We start from the raw sequence: 16535 nt of genomic DNA, 5'->3' as shown, positions 1-16535 counted from the left end.
TCCCTTCGCTCTGAGGATTGGTCGAGTACTTGGCCACATGCATGAGTAGGCCTGTTGCCGGGATGTCCCATTAAAAAGGCAGGTCCCATATTTGAAATACAAAAATAAGATTAGATAGCGCTCAAGAGGTTTTTCTCCATACGAGAAATCCTTCACTCGCAGGGAATTCAAATAGATGTGTTGAAGATCATCAAAGAAAGGAGAAGACTAAGCAGCTCAATAGGGTCTCGAGTACGACTATAGTACCAAAGCTTGGTGCTTCTACCAGTCAAGCAATTACCACGGGTGGATATTCAATAGAAAGCCTACTTGAGTAGGTCAAACAACGGGGATCTCTCAGTTCCAATGGCTGGATCTCAGAATCGCGTAGATGGGTAGAAGTAATGGGCAAACGCACCTAAGTTAGAGATTTCAACTACTACGGTAGTGATAGGGTGCCTGTTTACCTAAGTAGGCCTAGTTCTTTCTATAATGAGCATTCATGTCCGGGGACTTTGATCCAACTTCAGCCGATGGGGAAACGACAAGGGATGCACGGGTATCTGGACACGTGATGGACCCAGTAGTAAATATTCCTTTGTGGAAGGCTTTGGTTATACCTGGGTGGCAAAGCGAAGTTTCTGGTGGGTAGGTGTCTAAAACAACCCTCTGCAAGGAAGCACGCCCGTATCAATCCTTTAATCGGAGACTAGACTAGCGTTAGGAAGGACAAAGGAGACAGACAGAATTTACATCAGAAAAAAGGACTTTTTGAAGTTTGAGTGAGGATAATTGTCTTAAATTTCGGAGAATCGGCTGAAAAAACACGGAATTGTCTTCGCCTTTGTAAGCGAAAATGTCCAGTAAAGCCTATCTCGCTTTTAGCCTTCATGGTGAATGGCCCACCCTTTCTTTGAACCTTGTCAATGATCGAACGAACCTACAGATATGAACTGAGTGCCATTTGATGAGTAAGATCGAACAAGGGAGAGGGATATGGAAAGGATGAAGTAATGAAAGAGGAAGTCATTGCTAGTAGTAACGACTTGTCACGATCCATTGGTTCATATAGAATCCATGTCCTAGGTCTATCAAAAAACATTCTTTTCGCTAAGCGTATATAATAAAATAGAGTGAAAGGGTCCACCCCGAAACCAAGGGGGTACTAACTAACAGCTGAGTCCTCTCCGAACCGCAGGAGATAGTTGCCCCTCATACGGCTCACCAACTTCACTTGCCTCTAAGGGGGGCTCGCTCCGGGCAGGTTCGGATCACTTACTATACACGGCCCTACGAAGGGGTTAGGAGCGTTTTCAAGATGATTCTTTCTTTGTCGAGACGAAAAAGGAACCCATCTTTTCGATTGAAAAATGTGAGTCTGTTTTGCCCACTTTATCCATCCCCCTCTATCAAAATGATCAAAAAGGCATTTCAAATGCTTCTTATTCCCGTGTTTGATCTTATCCATCTCTGCCCCGCTTCCATGTGGGCAGAGACCCCTGTAGAGTATGAAGAGGAGCCAAGGATCTTACTCTCAAGAGTGCTTCGATAGGCTCCACTCTCTCCCCTGAATAAGTCAGGCTCCGTTAGCCTGGGCTGAGATGGGGATAACGAGTCGACGATTGAAGCCCCCAACGTTCTGCCAGACACTGGACAGGGGTAAGCTCTGTAAATGTGTAGAGCCAAGTGTAGTGTGGTGTAGTAGTAGGCACTTCTAGGCCCCTTCCCGGCTACTGGATCACTCCAGTGCTTCGGGTACTACGGACCCTCTGCCATCCATTGCAGCAGAGCCATTTCATGAGCGGGGGGGGGGGGGGGGGCTAAGCGCAGTTCTTTGAATCAAAGGTTTCATGAAATCGAAATCGATTCTTTTTTAGATATCTGGATAGATGGATGGATCTATCTTTCTATTCAGATATCTTTTGCAATCAGCCCCAAATCCTTGATTTGGCCAGGATACAAAGCACTGCTTTGGGCCCAGGAAGCGAAGGGAATGAGCTCGGCTGCTTCTCCCCCACACTTCTTTATTTCTCTGTGCCCCTTCCGCATGCGCTTCGCGCGCCATTGGCGCTTTGCTCTCCTCTTATTTCTTTATTGGAGGGTTCGGATGGACTTCGCCGTCCTTTTCCAATGAAAATGGAAAGGTCTGTATCACATCGAGATGTCGATTCGTTTTCCGCCCCAAATGAGATGGGGAATTAGTCACCTCTGTCCCTTCATCTTTTTGAAAGGAATCGAGGCCCGGCCCGGCTCGCGTCGTTCCAACAACCGACGGGGAGCACCTCAGTATACGATCGCGCGCAGTAACTGGGAGTCCTATTACACCTAAGGCCAACTTCCATTCACCAAACCCAGGTTCATCTCGTGTAGTAATTGTGGACTCGTACAAGGATATGGAGTCGACGGTTGATGTATCAGACTCGACCCTGTCTTTCGTAGCATGCATTCCCATCTGTGTTGCAACTGATTCGGTAAGCTACGTGTCCGGTGCACGGAAAACTGCCTTCGGTCTCCCAACCTTACTCATGGCAACCTTCCGGCCGCCCAACGACCTATAACCGCTAGTCACTACTCCCACTGGGGCTAGGAAGTAAGCCCCACAACCCAAAGTGGCGAAGAACAAATAGAATTTGCTACAAAAGCCGGCTAACGGGGGTATTCCTGCGTATGAGAACATTGTGATGGAGAAGGTCATAGCCGAAATAGGATTCGTTTTGGCTAGAGCGCCCAAATCCGCTATATATTTGACACGGGTTTGCCGTAATGCTGGAACTATGGCGTATGCATCTATCGTCATTGATGCATAAATAAATATACCAATTAGTAGTGATTGAATTCCTTCTATGGTTCCACATGAGAAACCAGTACGAATATAACCTACATGTCCAATCGAACTATGAGCTAGAGGTCTTTTGACTTTCGTTTGGGCCATGGCGGCCAGTGCTTCTAAGATCATAGAAGCAATGCTGCAGAAAAAGAAGATTTGTTGTAATGTACCCCCATAGGAAGCAACAATAGAAACACGTGACATATTTGCAGAAATAGAGATTTTAGGCGCAATAGAAAGGAATGCTGTCACCGGGGTGGGTGAACCCTCATAGATATCAGGTGCCCACATATATAGAGTCAAAAGAGAGATTGAGTCCGAGGGAGAGGGGGGTTTTCTTGGGGCTCGAGAGATTGAATAGATAGGGCCCCACACGTTGTTAATTCACCGCTGGGGAATTCACACAAAAGGGAAGGACTTATTCTCAACGAAAAAAGTGCTCTCTGAACCGAACGTGAAAGTTGTTTTCCATCAGACGGCTGTTCACGTAACTCCACTCTCGGCTTGGATTATATATCCATTTGGTCCACTCTCGGCCATTCCACACGCTGCCTAGCAGAGACGTGGTTATCTGAAGTGGATTCTCTCTTTTGTAGTAGATGCCGAACCTGCTGCTCAGTGGGCGGGCACATCAGCTACATGGACCCCTTTCTTTATGTTGTTGCCAGCGCTTTCCCGGGCTGAGCCGGAATTCTTTATTAGAACGTCGGCAGGCAAAGCCCGAAGGAAGGCTGCTATCCCCTCGGCCTTCTTCCTTTTCGATGAAAAACAAATCGACATCTCAATCTCCGAAAGCGTTTTCCTTACCCAGCTAATATCCCCCCCTTCGTCGAGCCTTTCCTTTAGTGGTAAGGGATATGCACCTTATCTGAACGTCAGCAGGCATTCCGGAATTCTCCTTTTTTGGCCCCGGGTGAACATAGGCTCAAACATGATTGGAGGGGTCCTAGCTACGCCATGCGTTCAATAAAAAAAGCAAGCCTCTGGGAAGCTGCAGGGATTACAAAAAGAGGGTGCTTTCCTGTGTTGCATTGAAAAAAGGACAAAGGAGAAGACGCTCTTCGACTTTCTTTCTTCCTCCCGCGCCCGCCTATGCCCGGCCCGCGTTAGAGGGGAAGATTAGCAAAGCGGAAAAATACAGAGGGAGGGGGAGCTGCATCTTATTCTCTTCGCGAGAACTTCAGGATCGGAGAAGCATTTGGAAGGGGCGAGGCCTTCATTTCATTGGCAGAAGCAGAAATGATCCAATCCATTCGGGGCTTCGGGGAACCCAAAAACGAACTCTGTTTACTTTTTTCATAGATAGATGATATATATAGGAATAATATATACATCCCTTTACTTTAGATGTCTATGTATCTATTTTGGAATCATCTCCCGATTCTCTTTTTTTTTCTAATTCGCACTGCTCTTTCTCTCTAAATTGCATCAAAGAAAATAGAGAGAGAGAGAGCAGATGGATCCTATCCCCTATAACGAACACTCATTCCTATCTATTGATGGAAAAGAAAGATCTTCGTCACAGACTTTTTCTTTGTTCTTTTTTTAGATTGGAGGAATTCCTCATATCCAAGGCAGCTCCCCACAAACACCCCACCCATATGACTATGCCCCCTTTTGAATCGACAGTAGATTGGGCTTCATAGCTACTTTCATTCTAAAGACGGATATTAGTCAATAGGCAGGCTTCTTTCAGTAGCAAACATATTCATTTTCACCGGGCTCCGCGCACCTTTGGTACTTCTGGAGGGCAAGCAGTTTTATAGTGACTTCTTTCTTAGGGTAGGGCGACGAATACTTCCAATTCCGGAAAGGTCATTGGGTCGCCTTTGGAAGCTAAAGCGAAAGTTGTAGAAAGCCGGGAGAAAAAGCGAAAGCTTGCTCGAAACGGCCTATACCCTAACCCTCGGAAGCGAAGACGCAAAGCGTCACTTTTTTCAAAAGGAAGGAGTTTTTTCTGACTGAATCCATCCATAAAGCCGCCAAGGAAACGAAGTTCGTTCCCTTTCATCAAGTGGGTAAGGTAGGCAAACCACTTAAGCTTTGCCTTAGACTGACGGAACAAAGCTAAGAAGTAGGCTGAATGGAAAAAAGGAAAGGGACAAGGGCGGTCGTCGCTTGGCGCGAAGGCTGCTGGTTCGGTACGGTACTAAAGGTCCTCTGACTTCCAGGCGGTTTTTCTCTTGGGCTGCTGTGAACCCTTGGATCTCGCCAATAAGCCTCCTATGGTTTTCATTACCGAGATATCTTTTCTTTTTTCCCAGGGATTTTTGGGTAATCAGCTCCCATGCTGCAAACAGTCAAATCTGAACCTTGTCGCTCTTCTTTCCTCGTGGGCAGGAAGCACACCAGCAGCGTGTGTTGCGTGATTCCACTATGTTTTTTGCACTTGACTGGTTGGACAGTTGACCGGAAGATAGCTTCGATTCACCCGGCCAGCAGGCGGGCGGCGTGCTTATCTTGTGTGACAACACTACAGAGCGAGTAGCTCTTCTAGTTGGGCAGCTGTGTGACAACACTCCTGAGAAAGCGGCGCTTTTGTGTAACATGCTATGGTCTCAACGCCCTTACGAGGTAGTGATGAGTTTCACGCGCTCTAAGCCCGGCCCGCGCGCAGTTAGGAGGATTGGCCGCTATCTGAGCGGTACCGCCCACCCTACCCTACTACCTATAGGGGGCCGTCCGTCCTACAGCCGCCCGAAAAGGAACTGCAGTAATCTTGAATAGGAATCCTACAGCGATAAAAATAATCCCCATAAAAATACCACTAGATCGAGCACCAGTGATTTCGTATCCGGTCAAAATCTTGGCTAATTGATCGAAGTGGGTAGCTCCAGTAGACCCATAGATCATGGAACAAATAGGGTGGGTAGGCCCAACCACCACACTACACGTATAGACGCGAACCCGACTCTCATCGCATACGGCTCGCACAAAGACTCCAAAATCCATCCCGAGCTTTTTATTCCACCTCTCCCTCCTCTCCAATCCTCGAGCTAATAACCTATCACACACAGTGTGATATCTCCCTTTTCTCCATCTGCAGAAACTCCCTTCCCTATGTGACTTCAGCTTTCACCGGATGCGGAATTCTCGTTTTGTCCTTGGCTTATTCTTTCTCATGTCTCTATATAGGTATTCTTGTCTCTCTGCTCTGTTGAGCCTTGTTGCCATTTCTTATCTCCGGCTATGTGCCCAGCCCACCCGATCCTATTGACCAGTGCTGTCTGACCGAAAGGGAAAGATTGGGGAGAATACCTTGAGCTTGCCTTTTCCTTGGATACTCAATGGATTTCCCACGGCATTAAGGATTTCCTGTTTCGCCGAGTCAATCTTCCAGTTCCGGTTCAATGAAGACTATGCTTACTTTCCTTTCTCTTACCGGTCTGTGTTCTATCATGGACCTGTATTCCGTTCCTCGAATCGGGACTTTCTTTTGGTATGATTTTGATACGAGTTTTCTATCAAAACTCTATGCCATCAATCACTATCCCCGGGGATAAAATCCAGCTCCCGGCGTACCTGATAACTACGCTCATATACGTCAATTCATGGAAGATGCTCAGGGGAACGAATCCATATAGGAAACCCCTCTAGGGGAAGGGACAACTGGTTAGTTTGTGTTAACATATCAAGGGATACCAATCATTGCCAGGTATGGTGGGAAAAAAAGCAACCTATTGTATTTTCCTTACTCCAGTGGGCTTTAACTAGACCTGTTTACTTAGCTTGATCTTTGTGCTCTCGGCATAGGTAGGATGTATCTCTGGATTATCCATGGTATGCTTCCATTGTTGCACCTTAGCCCGGTATAGTAGAAGGCGATCCATGCTATTCATGAGTTGATAAGCTCCATTCCATCGATAGGGATCAACCCAGCTGCATAGCTTTAAGATCCTAAGCTACACCACAGCTAAATCAACCAACGTCAGGGATTCTATCTCAAGATCAGGAAAGAGCTTCGTTCCCTCCCGCCTGCTGGCTAGAGTTATACCATCCACTCTTGCTGCTGACTATGAAGTAGCGTAAAACCCTCTATCGCGTCTGTTTGTTTGCCGTTGTATGAAAGTCTATCGATTCAAGAATTTGCAAATCCCTTGGGTTCTTTGCCGAGGTTAGCCTAGCATTGGAAGCCCTGGTGGATAGCCTTGCTTTGAAGATGAGGATTATGATGTAATCACTACAAACAATATGGTAGCAACCACTTTCCATTTCACCAGAAAATTATAGTACTGCTTTAACATTCTTTAAAGAGAATTTGGAGAACCAACCCTTTCCCCAGATACGAATAAAGGAGACTGCTTTCTGTATAATTGTGCTTATGCAGCTAGAAACCCATTTTCTGTTTCTGTCATTTTCCCAAATGCTCGCAGCATGTAGTAACAACAACCAACTTGGTTGGTATTATATGCAGAGATTACCTCATCAGCTAGATGCCTCAGCTAGTGCTTATCAGCTAATAAGCTACTTCGAAAAGACCAGATACTGGAGAACATGGTGGAGGAAGCAGCAAGTGATTTCTTCAAGACGGCGCTCTTCATTGTTGCAGCTGGATCCAATGACATATTTTGGAGTATCTTTCGCCTTCAGTACCGTTCTTTGGACGAGAGAAGCCTTATCCTTCAGACTTTCTGGACGTGTTGGTGTTGTTTTCCAATCTGTCATTTTATCAGAAGGTTCCAACAATTTCTCACTACTGTAGTTTAGTGTCGCTTGCTCTTGTTTGCTGCAGACCTCTATTTTCTTTCCATCAATTAAGAGGCTAAATGAACAGGGTGCTCGAAAGTTTGTTGTGTCCGACGTCGGGCAACTCGGTTGTATACCGTACGTTCGTACTCTGGAGATCGTACGATATCGTGACGGAGATCATTCTGCACTACGGTCAATACGGTACGCTTTTCTTCCTCGCTGCTTCCTGCAAATGATGTGCTTCAGACTTCTGAACACGAAATGGCAATACTTAGAATCCAATTCTTGCTTTGTATTAACACCTCTAGACGTTACCTGAGCTGACTGTGCATATGAAGAACCCCAGTGGTAAACGAAACTTTTGTTCATTGACTACATTGCCTGGTTTTGATAATGCGCAGGACCCGTGCAGCGGCGGCTGCTTCCCTCCGTTCCTCTGCTTTGGCGCAGCCAAACTCCTGACTCTTCCTCGTCAATTTCATTGCCTTAATGGCAGCAGTCTTATCCCTTCCTTCGATAAATGGAGCCGTGTGACAGCGCAGGTAGTCGCATAGTTTCATTCCCTGGATGGCTAATGCTTCACACTGGTCAGATACCATAAGTTATGGTAGTGCTCGCTCGGCAAATTCTATCGGTTCAGCAGCGTCCTTAGTAGGAGCGGAAGGGATGTAGCGAGGAGCCGAAACCTACCGTTACGGAACCGTGGAAAAAGCCAAAACCTAGGGTATTCCCTGATCTGAACTTCAATAACAACCATTGCCTTACGTACCATTGGCTGGGAAAGGAAGGTGCCATTTGCCGCAAGTAGATCTAGCTGATTGACTCATTCATAGTCGAAAACTAATGCATCGAACCCTTTGCCGATCAAAAGATTAGGAACCGTCCTCCTTTTACCGGATACCCTTGCCGAAGAAGGGCTGTAAATATCTCGTACGTATGTTTCCTAGGATCTACTAAATGAAAATGAGAAAGTATTGGCTTGAGTTCTTTCACGATAGGCCCTTGCAAGAAAATGCTTTGAAGATGAGGATTCGGTGGGGATGACATTATCGCCATACGCTATTGGATTTCTCCCGGGCTTTGCCTTTGCCGAAACTGTTCCGTTGACATCCTTTGCCGTAGAACTTATCTTCTTGGAAAACGGAGAATATTACCTTTGATTTTGTTAGAGGAGGTAGGAAGCCGAGCATTGGGAACTAGCCATTATAGGGTTTCGGAAAAAAGGGTTGATAACTCCCTTTGCTTTGTCAATTAAGAAAAATAGAATGTGCTTACCTTCGTGATATTCCCTTTTCTTTGATCCTTTCGGTTTTGAACTGCACTTTGCCCGTACTAGGTCTTGAAACTTAGCTTCAACCTCTCTGTAGGAATGAAGGTTCTTGTCATGCAATTTATCGTATGATAATGAATCGAGTTTCGAAACACGGTTGTTGTAGGGAGTTATTTCTTTCTTAAAGGAAGGCTCTCTGCTCCATTGGGTGATGATTCAATGGTTCTATTCATCCTATTCCTAGGTCAATCCGTTAACTTGGGTTTTGTTTACCAGTTGGTTAGGTCAACTTGTGGCATAGCTGTATTGGACGCGATACGGTGAACGAGTCCCTTTTTGCTTTCCGATACTTTCTTGAAGGAATAGCATCTGAGTACAATAGTGTAGAGTTCCCCGCACTAAACATTGCAAAGAGTCTAAAAGAGGTGAAAGAGCTATAAAGAACTAAGGAAGAAGCCATTTGTAGCACTAAGAGGAAGATGTCTCACAACCAGCCTACGGATAATACATGCCGATATAGGAATGAAGCATGCATAAACTCGTAAGTCAATAGTGAATTTGGTTGCATCGAAGGCGGATAAATTCAATAATGAGGGCTGCCCGCAGATGATAGCAATTCGTCTTCACTAAGAGCTAACGACTAGAAATCTAGCAAATAGGATGCTTTGTCAATTGAATTAGTAAGTTATCCTAGTCTAGAGGGTGTTCTTCCTCCCCACTCTAGAGGCTAAACCAGTTAGAAAAGCGTCCCCCGGGAGTTTCACAGTAGTAGATGACGTTCCTGGTACTAGTAGTCCATAGAACTAAGATTTGCATGCATGGTGGGTAACAGCATTGTATCTATCTTTTGCAGTCTGTAAATACGTATCCCAAAGTTGTAGATTCTGCTTCTTAAGGGCTGGGTGTCAAAGTCCTCAGTAGGTGGTTTGGTCCTTCAAATGCCTATATGTTGTAGTAGTCCCCAAAGGCGGAGCTTTATTAGTTGTAGGTGGATGGACCGAAAGTCCTTTCCTTTCTCTAACGCTAATACCGCGGCCTGTCATGATTGCTGTCAAAGATGAAGGCCATACTGTAGTCATAAGATTGCGTGTCGTGTCATTATTCTGTATCGTGTACAGATTCTCATATGTATTGTCATTCCAGTACAGCTAATCCATGAACAGCTAACCATCATACTGTCAAAATGGGATAGGTTCGATCTATGGTCATGGAAGGCCTCCTAAAAAGATCTACTATATTCATCGAGTTGTTCCAAAGAATCAAAGCGCCCAGTTATTAAGAAAATCCCTTGTCGGCTTTCCGTGAAATATTCGTTTGGCCGAGGACTTCCATAGCTGTTCCTATTTCAACTAGGTAGGCCTTCGGTATTCATGCTTCCTTCTATCAAGAGCATTGTGGCAGTACGAAATCCTTCCTCAGCCTTGTTTATAATTTTCACCGGGCATATACGATTTTTGGACACTTGCTGCATCCCTTTTCTTGCTGCATTAGCTTAACCGTTCGCTTCTTTCCATTGCTTCAACGCTTGTTTCAAGCAATAGTCAAGAGTTACTAAAGTAGTTTGTCCTATTCAAAGCTATAATCAGTGACTAATATGCACACAACAATAAAGACTGTTGTTTTTTCTAGTGAGAAATCGAGTACTGTTTTTACACAGCTATAGCGTCTGAGAATTTTACAGAAAAGCAAGGTTCAAAGCCCACGGAGCGGTAGGTCGACATTCCTTCTTCTTTCCAAGCTTCTGGTGGTATCTATACCTTTCGAGACCAAGCCCTGCTACAATTCATTGCTGGAAGAGACTGCTAGATTTCTTTTTCATAGTTCGCTTCAGGGTTGTAGATAATGCTCTATCAAAGAGCGCCAGCGTACGTGCTCGAAAGCGTTAGTCAACTAGCTACTTGTCCTTGCTTTTCTCTAGTGTGCCCCTTCATTCAATCTCTAACTCAATGTCTACCCACATACCTTTCCTTTCTGAATCAGGAATAGCCGACTCAGGGTAAATGCTTTTCCCAGCTCAAAGGCGATGACTAGTAGATCCGGGGGTACCTAGAAAGCGAACAAATGTTCCCATGGTCATGATTGTTGACTAAACAGCCCTTTCTCTGATTCCCCTTGCCGACTTTGAACGAACTCATGCTTGAATGAGAACAAGCGATTTGCGACTTTGGTCCATGAATTATAAGATCATGAACAACCGATTATGCGACATCTCTCTTAGCTTATAGAAAGAGCGGAAATACTACAACCGATATTGCGACATCTAATCCAAACAATGTATCAGCGACAACCCTATTCTTTCTTTCCTTCCTTGCTTATTTATTCTATTATTCAGCTTGCTGTTGCAAATAAGTAAAGTAGTTTGAAGTTCTCTCATATGCATTTGCATTTCATTTAGTGTTGAATATCCAAGAAAAATGAAGGCTGGCAACGCGCCCTCCCTTCTGCTACCAATCAAAGCGTGGAACTAAATCTCCTATTTTTCCAAGTGAAAGCCGGGCTGACGAATAACCAACCCGCAATGAATAAGGAAGGTATAGTAATGCTATGAATAACCCAATATCGAATACTGGTAATAATATAAGCAGAAGAGCGTTCTCCCGTGCTTCCAGACATGCTGGGCTCTACCAATTTTTGTACATTCAAAAAGGGGAATTGATTCCTTCTCTAGATAGGGCGGGAAAACTAGACTATATAAGAGTTGATACATAAACGCACATATAGTAAGTATTTTGATCTTCCTGCGAGACTGTTCTTTTCGCTGGAGAAAGAGAACACTTCTTTTCACAGGATTTCCGTAAGAATCAATAGGGGCCGCGTATTGGTTACCAGCTATCGGAACACAGTATACGCCTTTGTCTCGCTTTCCTTCGAAAGTTCTTTATTATCCCTTAGCTACTAACCCCTTTCACTCTACTTTTGGTAACGAACTTACGAACAGTCTTTGCTTGAGCAACTTCTTTTGTGGACAACCTTTCTTAAAGTGGTCTCTCTCTTCTTTTCACAGGCAGAGGTACCAACCTATCTTTCTAAGGAAGACGGAGGGTAGGGCTAGTCACCCGCCGCTCTCTTACTCGTTACTCGCTTTTTGGTTGTCCATCTTTTGTACTCTTAGGTAGGTCGTCTTGAACTTGGGTTGGGGAGAACAATCTTTAGGAGGACTTACTTTCCGAACGAACAGTGTGAGTGCAGTGGCTAACAAAAACACTATTTACTATCTTCTGCTGGTACCGGCCTACTCTTCATTGATACAGGCTTCTGCACTTTTTCATGAAGACAAGCAAGAGCTATCATCTGTCTTGGAGTTCTACCATGAAGAAAGAGGATCTAATAGCTAAGAAATATTTGCAGCAGCTAATGAGCTGACAGAGCAAATAGGAAGGTACACAGAGATTAAAGACATTCATGTTATTACAAAAGTATGTTTCCAATACTGGGAGAATGATTATGCTGGTATGAAGAACCTCATGTCTTTGGTTGCCAGTATTAGCAGGATAGCCGCGAGTATTCAGCAGCCAGTTATATTGTCCAATAAATACTGGGTTAAGTATTTTCGGACGGAGGGAGTATATACAAACTTAATTAACTTCAAAGTGCCAAAAGACATTAAGACACCATAACATCAAAAAACAACCACAAGCGAACCTAACTTGTTGAAATAAGTCAACTTTTATGCTGGTGTAGTTTTCTGCCAGCAAATCGTTCAACATGGCGGGAATGTATCTCTCTCATTAGGACACATATAAGTTAGACACCTTAGCCTATCATCTCGAATGAGACAAGCAAGATGATGCTACAGCCCACTAAAACACTTGACACAGATGATGGTTTCTGCATCGTTGCCCTCCTCTCCTGGCATGCCCTTGAACCCGCATGGGAATGGTGCTTCTAATTGACAGCTAACCCACGAGGTATGCTGCCACAGTAGTAAAACAGGGAACGGTGCTAATCAACCGAATGCAAGATCGATAAGAGCCAGTCAACAGAGCTACGCAGTATGCAAGCAACAGTAAACCATGGCAATTGCAAAGTGAACCGGCACATGATCATGGCAGGAGCAAAACCCTGCATCAAGACCTATTATCTTTCACTTTTTTTTCCTCGTTTTTGAATTAAAGTCTCCAGTTCAAACCTCTTTGCAGAAAGAAAAAAAAATCCTTTGGAGAGAGAGAGATGGGTGACCTTCCATGGCGTCGGAGGCAGGGACGCGGCCCTCCTGTTGCGGCATGGCCTTGAACGCCCAGCTTCTCCATATGGCCAACTTCCTTCACACAACGGAGGATACCGACGTGTGACAACATGAAGTCGCTATCCTCGGTTCTGATAGGCAGAAGCACCTGTAGGACACCCATCATTATTTCAGGGACGCCATCGTCACGTCGGGGATCAACATGCTGTCCTTGCGACCTTGCCCTACTACATTCCTCCATTCAGCAGCATGGTTGTGGTTGCTGGTGTTACTAAAAAAAGAGGTTATGGTTGCTAGTGGATACAGCAAGGTTGGTGTGGCTATATGATGTACTAGAGCAACGTTCGGGCAAGCTCGTGGGGTGGGCGTGAGAAGAGAGTCGTATGCATGACAACACCGCTGATGCTCCTGCTTATGTTAATAGATAGTTCTGTCGGAGAGGAAAGCAAATCTATTTGAGATGAACTTGTAAGTTGTTGATTTCCCGTCTCTGGATTCTGCGATGCAATTTGTTTATTTTGTTTATTTATTTTGTCGGATAGTATCAGTGACTCATTTCGTTTAGTGATCTTTGTTGCATATAACTAAGCTTAATCTCTGTCAGATATCTTCTTGTGAACTAATAAATGGCTCTATGGTAAGCTGCATGGTATTGTCTTATATTTGATTGATGGACATGATGCAGTGCAATCATTTAATGAAAGTAATTAAGTAAATAATGGTGTCCTTTTCTCACGCCAAGTAACGCAACAGGAAGTAATTAATCATTCGTGGTTTGAGCAACACTGATGGGAAGAACCTAGGCATGATTTCGAAATTTTGATTGATCATGGCACCTGTTACCAAATCTCAAAGGGTAGTAATAGACGTTGCCGCCGAATGTCTAAACCTTCATTATCCGTATTAACGTTAGGTCTTTAGTGTCGCGGTCACACTTTTATTAACCACGTTGTACTCCCTCCGTTCCAAATTACTCGTCGTGGTTTTAGTTCAAATGTGAACTAAAACCACGACGAGTAATTTGGAACGGAGGGACTATGTCACTATAGTTTGGTCTATTACCTGTACCACAGACTAAATGGTCCATATAACCATTGATGCGGAGAACCAAAGATTTGGCGGAGTTTAACAGAAGATGACATGATGCATGTAGCCAGAGACAGTTTGAGCATTTGCGCTTGTCATAGAAAAACTATTTAATGGCTTATTGCCTTCACAAATTGTTTTGTTCCATGGTAACGCACGGACATCCAACTAGTGGAAAGAGAAGAAGAACAAAGGGGATTCGTTCGTTCGTCTTTGGCGTGGCGGGTCGGATCGAAAGCAAGAAAAGCGAAGCAGCTCCTTCACCCGCGAGCCGACAAATATTCTGTCGGGCCGAAGCCTGAACTATCTTTCTGGAGAAAACAATGGATCAACTACGCACTTGATTGGCAGCAGATCTCATCTCGTATGCTAGTTGCATATATAGGCGACGTAGTCTGGTTGTAGTAGAGTAGTAGTAGTACTTACTAATTACCGGTGAGCAGCCGGCGGCCGATCTCGAAGGAGACGTAGGCGTCGATGCAGGCGTACTCGACCGCTCCCTGGACAGCGACGGCGCCTCCCAGTCGCTCATTGTCACCTCTGGTGGCTTCGCGATGCGCGGCCCCATTACCGCGAGCGCCAAGTCTTTCAGCCCGGCCCGCCGCAGCTCCGGCCGTGGCCGATGCGACGAGTTCGCCGCCAGCTCCCTCAGGTCGACCGCGTTGGACACCAAAAGGCTGTACTCGTCACGCAGGCGTTTCGCGTCGTCGGCAATCCCGACGCCGACGAAGGTGAAGCCGGAGAGGTAGAGGAAGCTGCACAGCGAGATGGGGATGCCGGTGCCGTGGATGATCTGGTACACGAGGCAGCGGCGGTCGACGCAGAGCTGGAGGACGGCGATTGGGTACTGCTGGGCGCCTCTAGTGCGGTTGGGGCGCCACTCGGCGTCCAGGCCGGCGATGCGGATCTGGGACCCCTGCACCTCCTCGATGAAGCGCTGGACGTCGAGGGACGAGGACGTCACGGTGGTGTGGATCATGGTGCCGTCGTCCATAAGGACGTCGGTGTTGTATCCTTCCGCCATTAGATCAAGTTGATCGAGGACTTTATTAGCTTCCTTTTTCGACAAGACGGCGGCATAGGATTGACTAGGGTTTGGGGTCTCTTGCTTGTGCCGGTCGTATATATAGTGGGGAGTCGTCGAGAGGAGTCTGGAGTTTCTCACCATTCGCATGCATGCATCCCACGGTTGAGATAAAGGAGGAATGGACGCACGATTTCCGAGCATTCAGGGATCAAGGTAGGGAAGTTCTGTTAACAAATTGTACAATACGGATGAGTTAAAAAAAAAGACTGGACGCTGATTAGCATGAGGAGAAACAAACTCTTTGCCAACAATTCCATCGAACCAAGGCTTCTTGGATGGAGCCCAACCCAGCTTGGCCAGGGTTATGGGCTTCGATGTTTACATAGTTTTGCCAGCCAACAAGGGTGTGATTGATTACTGACAATCGAGAAGTGAAAAGTTCTTGGCACCTTCAGAAGTTGCAGTACCGGCTTTCAAAAAATGAAGCTTTAGAAATTTCAACTTTTAGGTATTTTGAACTTTTGAATTTCAACTTTTGGTATTTTGAACTATAAAAACTTCAACTTTCAGAAATTGGAGCTTCCGAAAATGAACACTCAAAAAAATTGAACTTTTAAAATTGTGGAAAACGTGACATAGGAATAAATTGCAAAAGAGAAACACACGCGTTGGTCCCACCAGGATCTTTCCCGTGTGGGCGTCCAACTATTTCCTAGAGTGTGCTCCCACCCCACATGGGTGAACCCCTCTCCCATATTATCTCCCAACTGACAACCCATATCCTTACCCGGTAGACCGCGTGAAATTCAGGAGGGATTAGTGGGAATTGGTGGGGGAGGCGGTGCCCGTTGATCATTTTGTGGCTACCATCTGTAGGTCTGCCATTTGTACAGTTAATTAGTCATAACAAACACTTCTTTTGGAACCCTCATTTCTTTACCACAGTCACAACTAAAAGCCGCTAATCAATAATGTAATGCCCTTTTCTTGGTGGATGTCCAGTTTTTCCACATGGGTGACCCCTCTCCCACATTATCTCCCAACCAACAACCCATATCCTTTCCTGAATCCCGATGAAGTTCATGAGGGATTAGTGGGAATTGGTGGTGGTATTGGGGGGGGGGGGGGCGTAGATCATTATGTGGCTACCATCTGTAGGTCTGCCATTTGTACAATTAGTCATAACAAACACTTGTTTTGAAACCCTCGTTTCTTTACCACAGTCACAACTGAAAGCTGCTAATCAATAATGTAATGCCCGTTTCTAGGTGGATGTCCATTTTTTTCACATGGGTGACCCCTCTCCCACATTAGCTCCCAACCAACAACCCATATCCTTCTTCGATAGACTGCGTGAAGTTCAGGAGGGATTAGTGAGAACTGGTGGTGGTGGTGGGGTGTCTGTGGCTCATTTTGTGGCTACCATCCGTAGATCTGCCATTTGTACAGTTAGTCATAACAAACACTTTTA

General features: G+C 45.4%; 1 protein-coding gene across 1 annotated transcript; it reads right to left on the bottom strand.

The window, feature by feature from the left end:
- Positions 1-12555: 12555 nt before the first annotated feature.
- On the bottom strand, positions 12556-15061 carry LOC109748864 (3'-5' exonuclease-like). The gene is made up of 3 exons (XM_073500727.1): positions 14527-15061; positions 12945-13027; positions 12556-12678 (listed from the first exon to the last, which is right to left on the bottom strand). The coding sequence occupies exons 1-3, from the start codon at positions 15059-15061 to the stop codon at positions 12556-12558; spliced, it is 741 nt and encodes a 246-aa protein (XP_073356828.1).
- Between the last annotated feature and the right edge of the window lie 1474 nt (positions 15062-16535).

The sequence above is a fragment of the Aegilops tauschii genome, chromosome 6, assembly GCF_002575655.3.
Source record: "Aegilops tauschii subsp. strangulata cultivar AL8/78 chromosome 6, Aet v6.0, whole genome shotgun sequence".
Taxonomy (NCBI): Eukaryota; Viridiplantae; Streptophyta; class Magnoliopsida; order Poales; family Poaceae; genus Aegilops; species Aegilops tauschii.
Note: the sequence above shows the minus strand (reverse complement) of the source record. Positions and strands in the feature narration are given on the sequence as shown.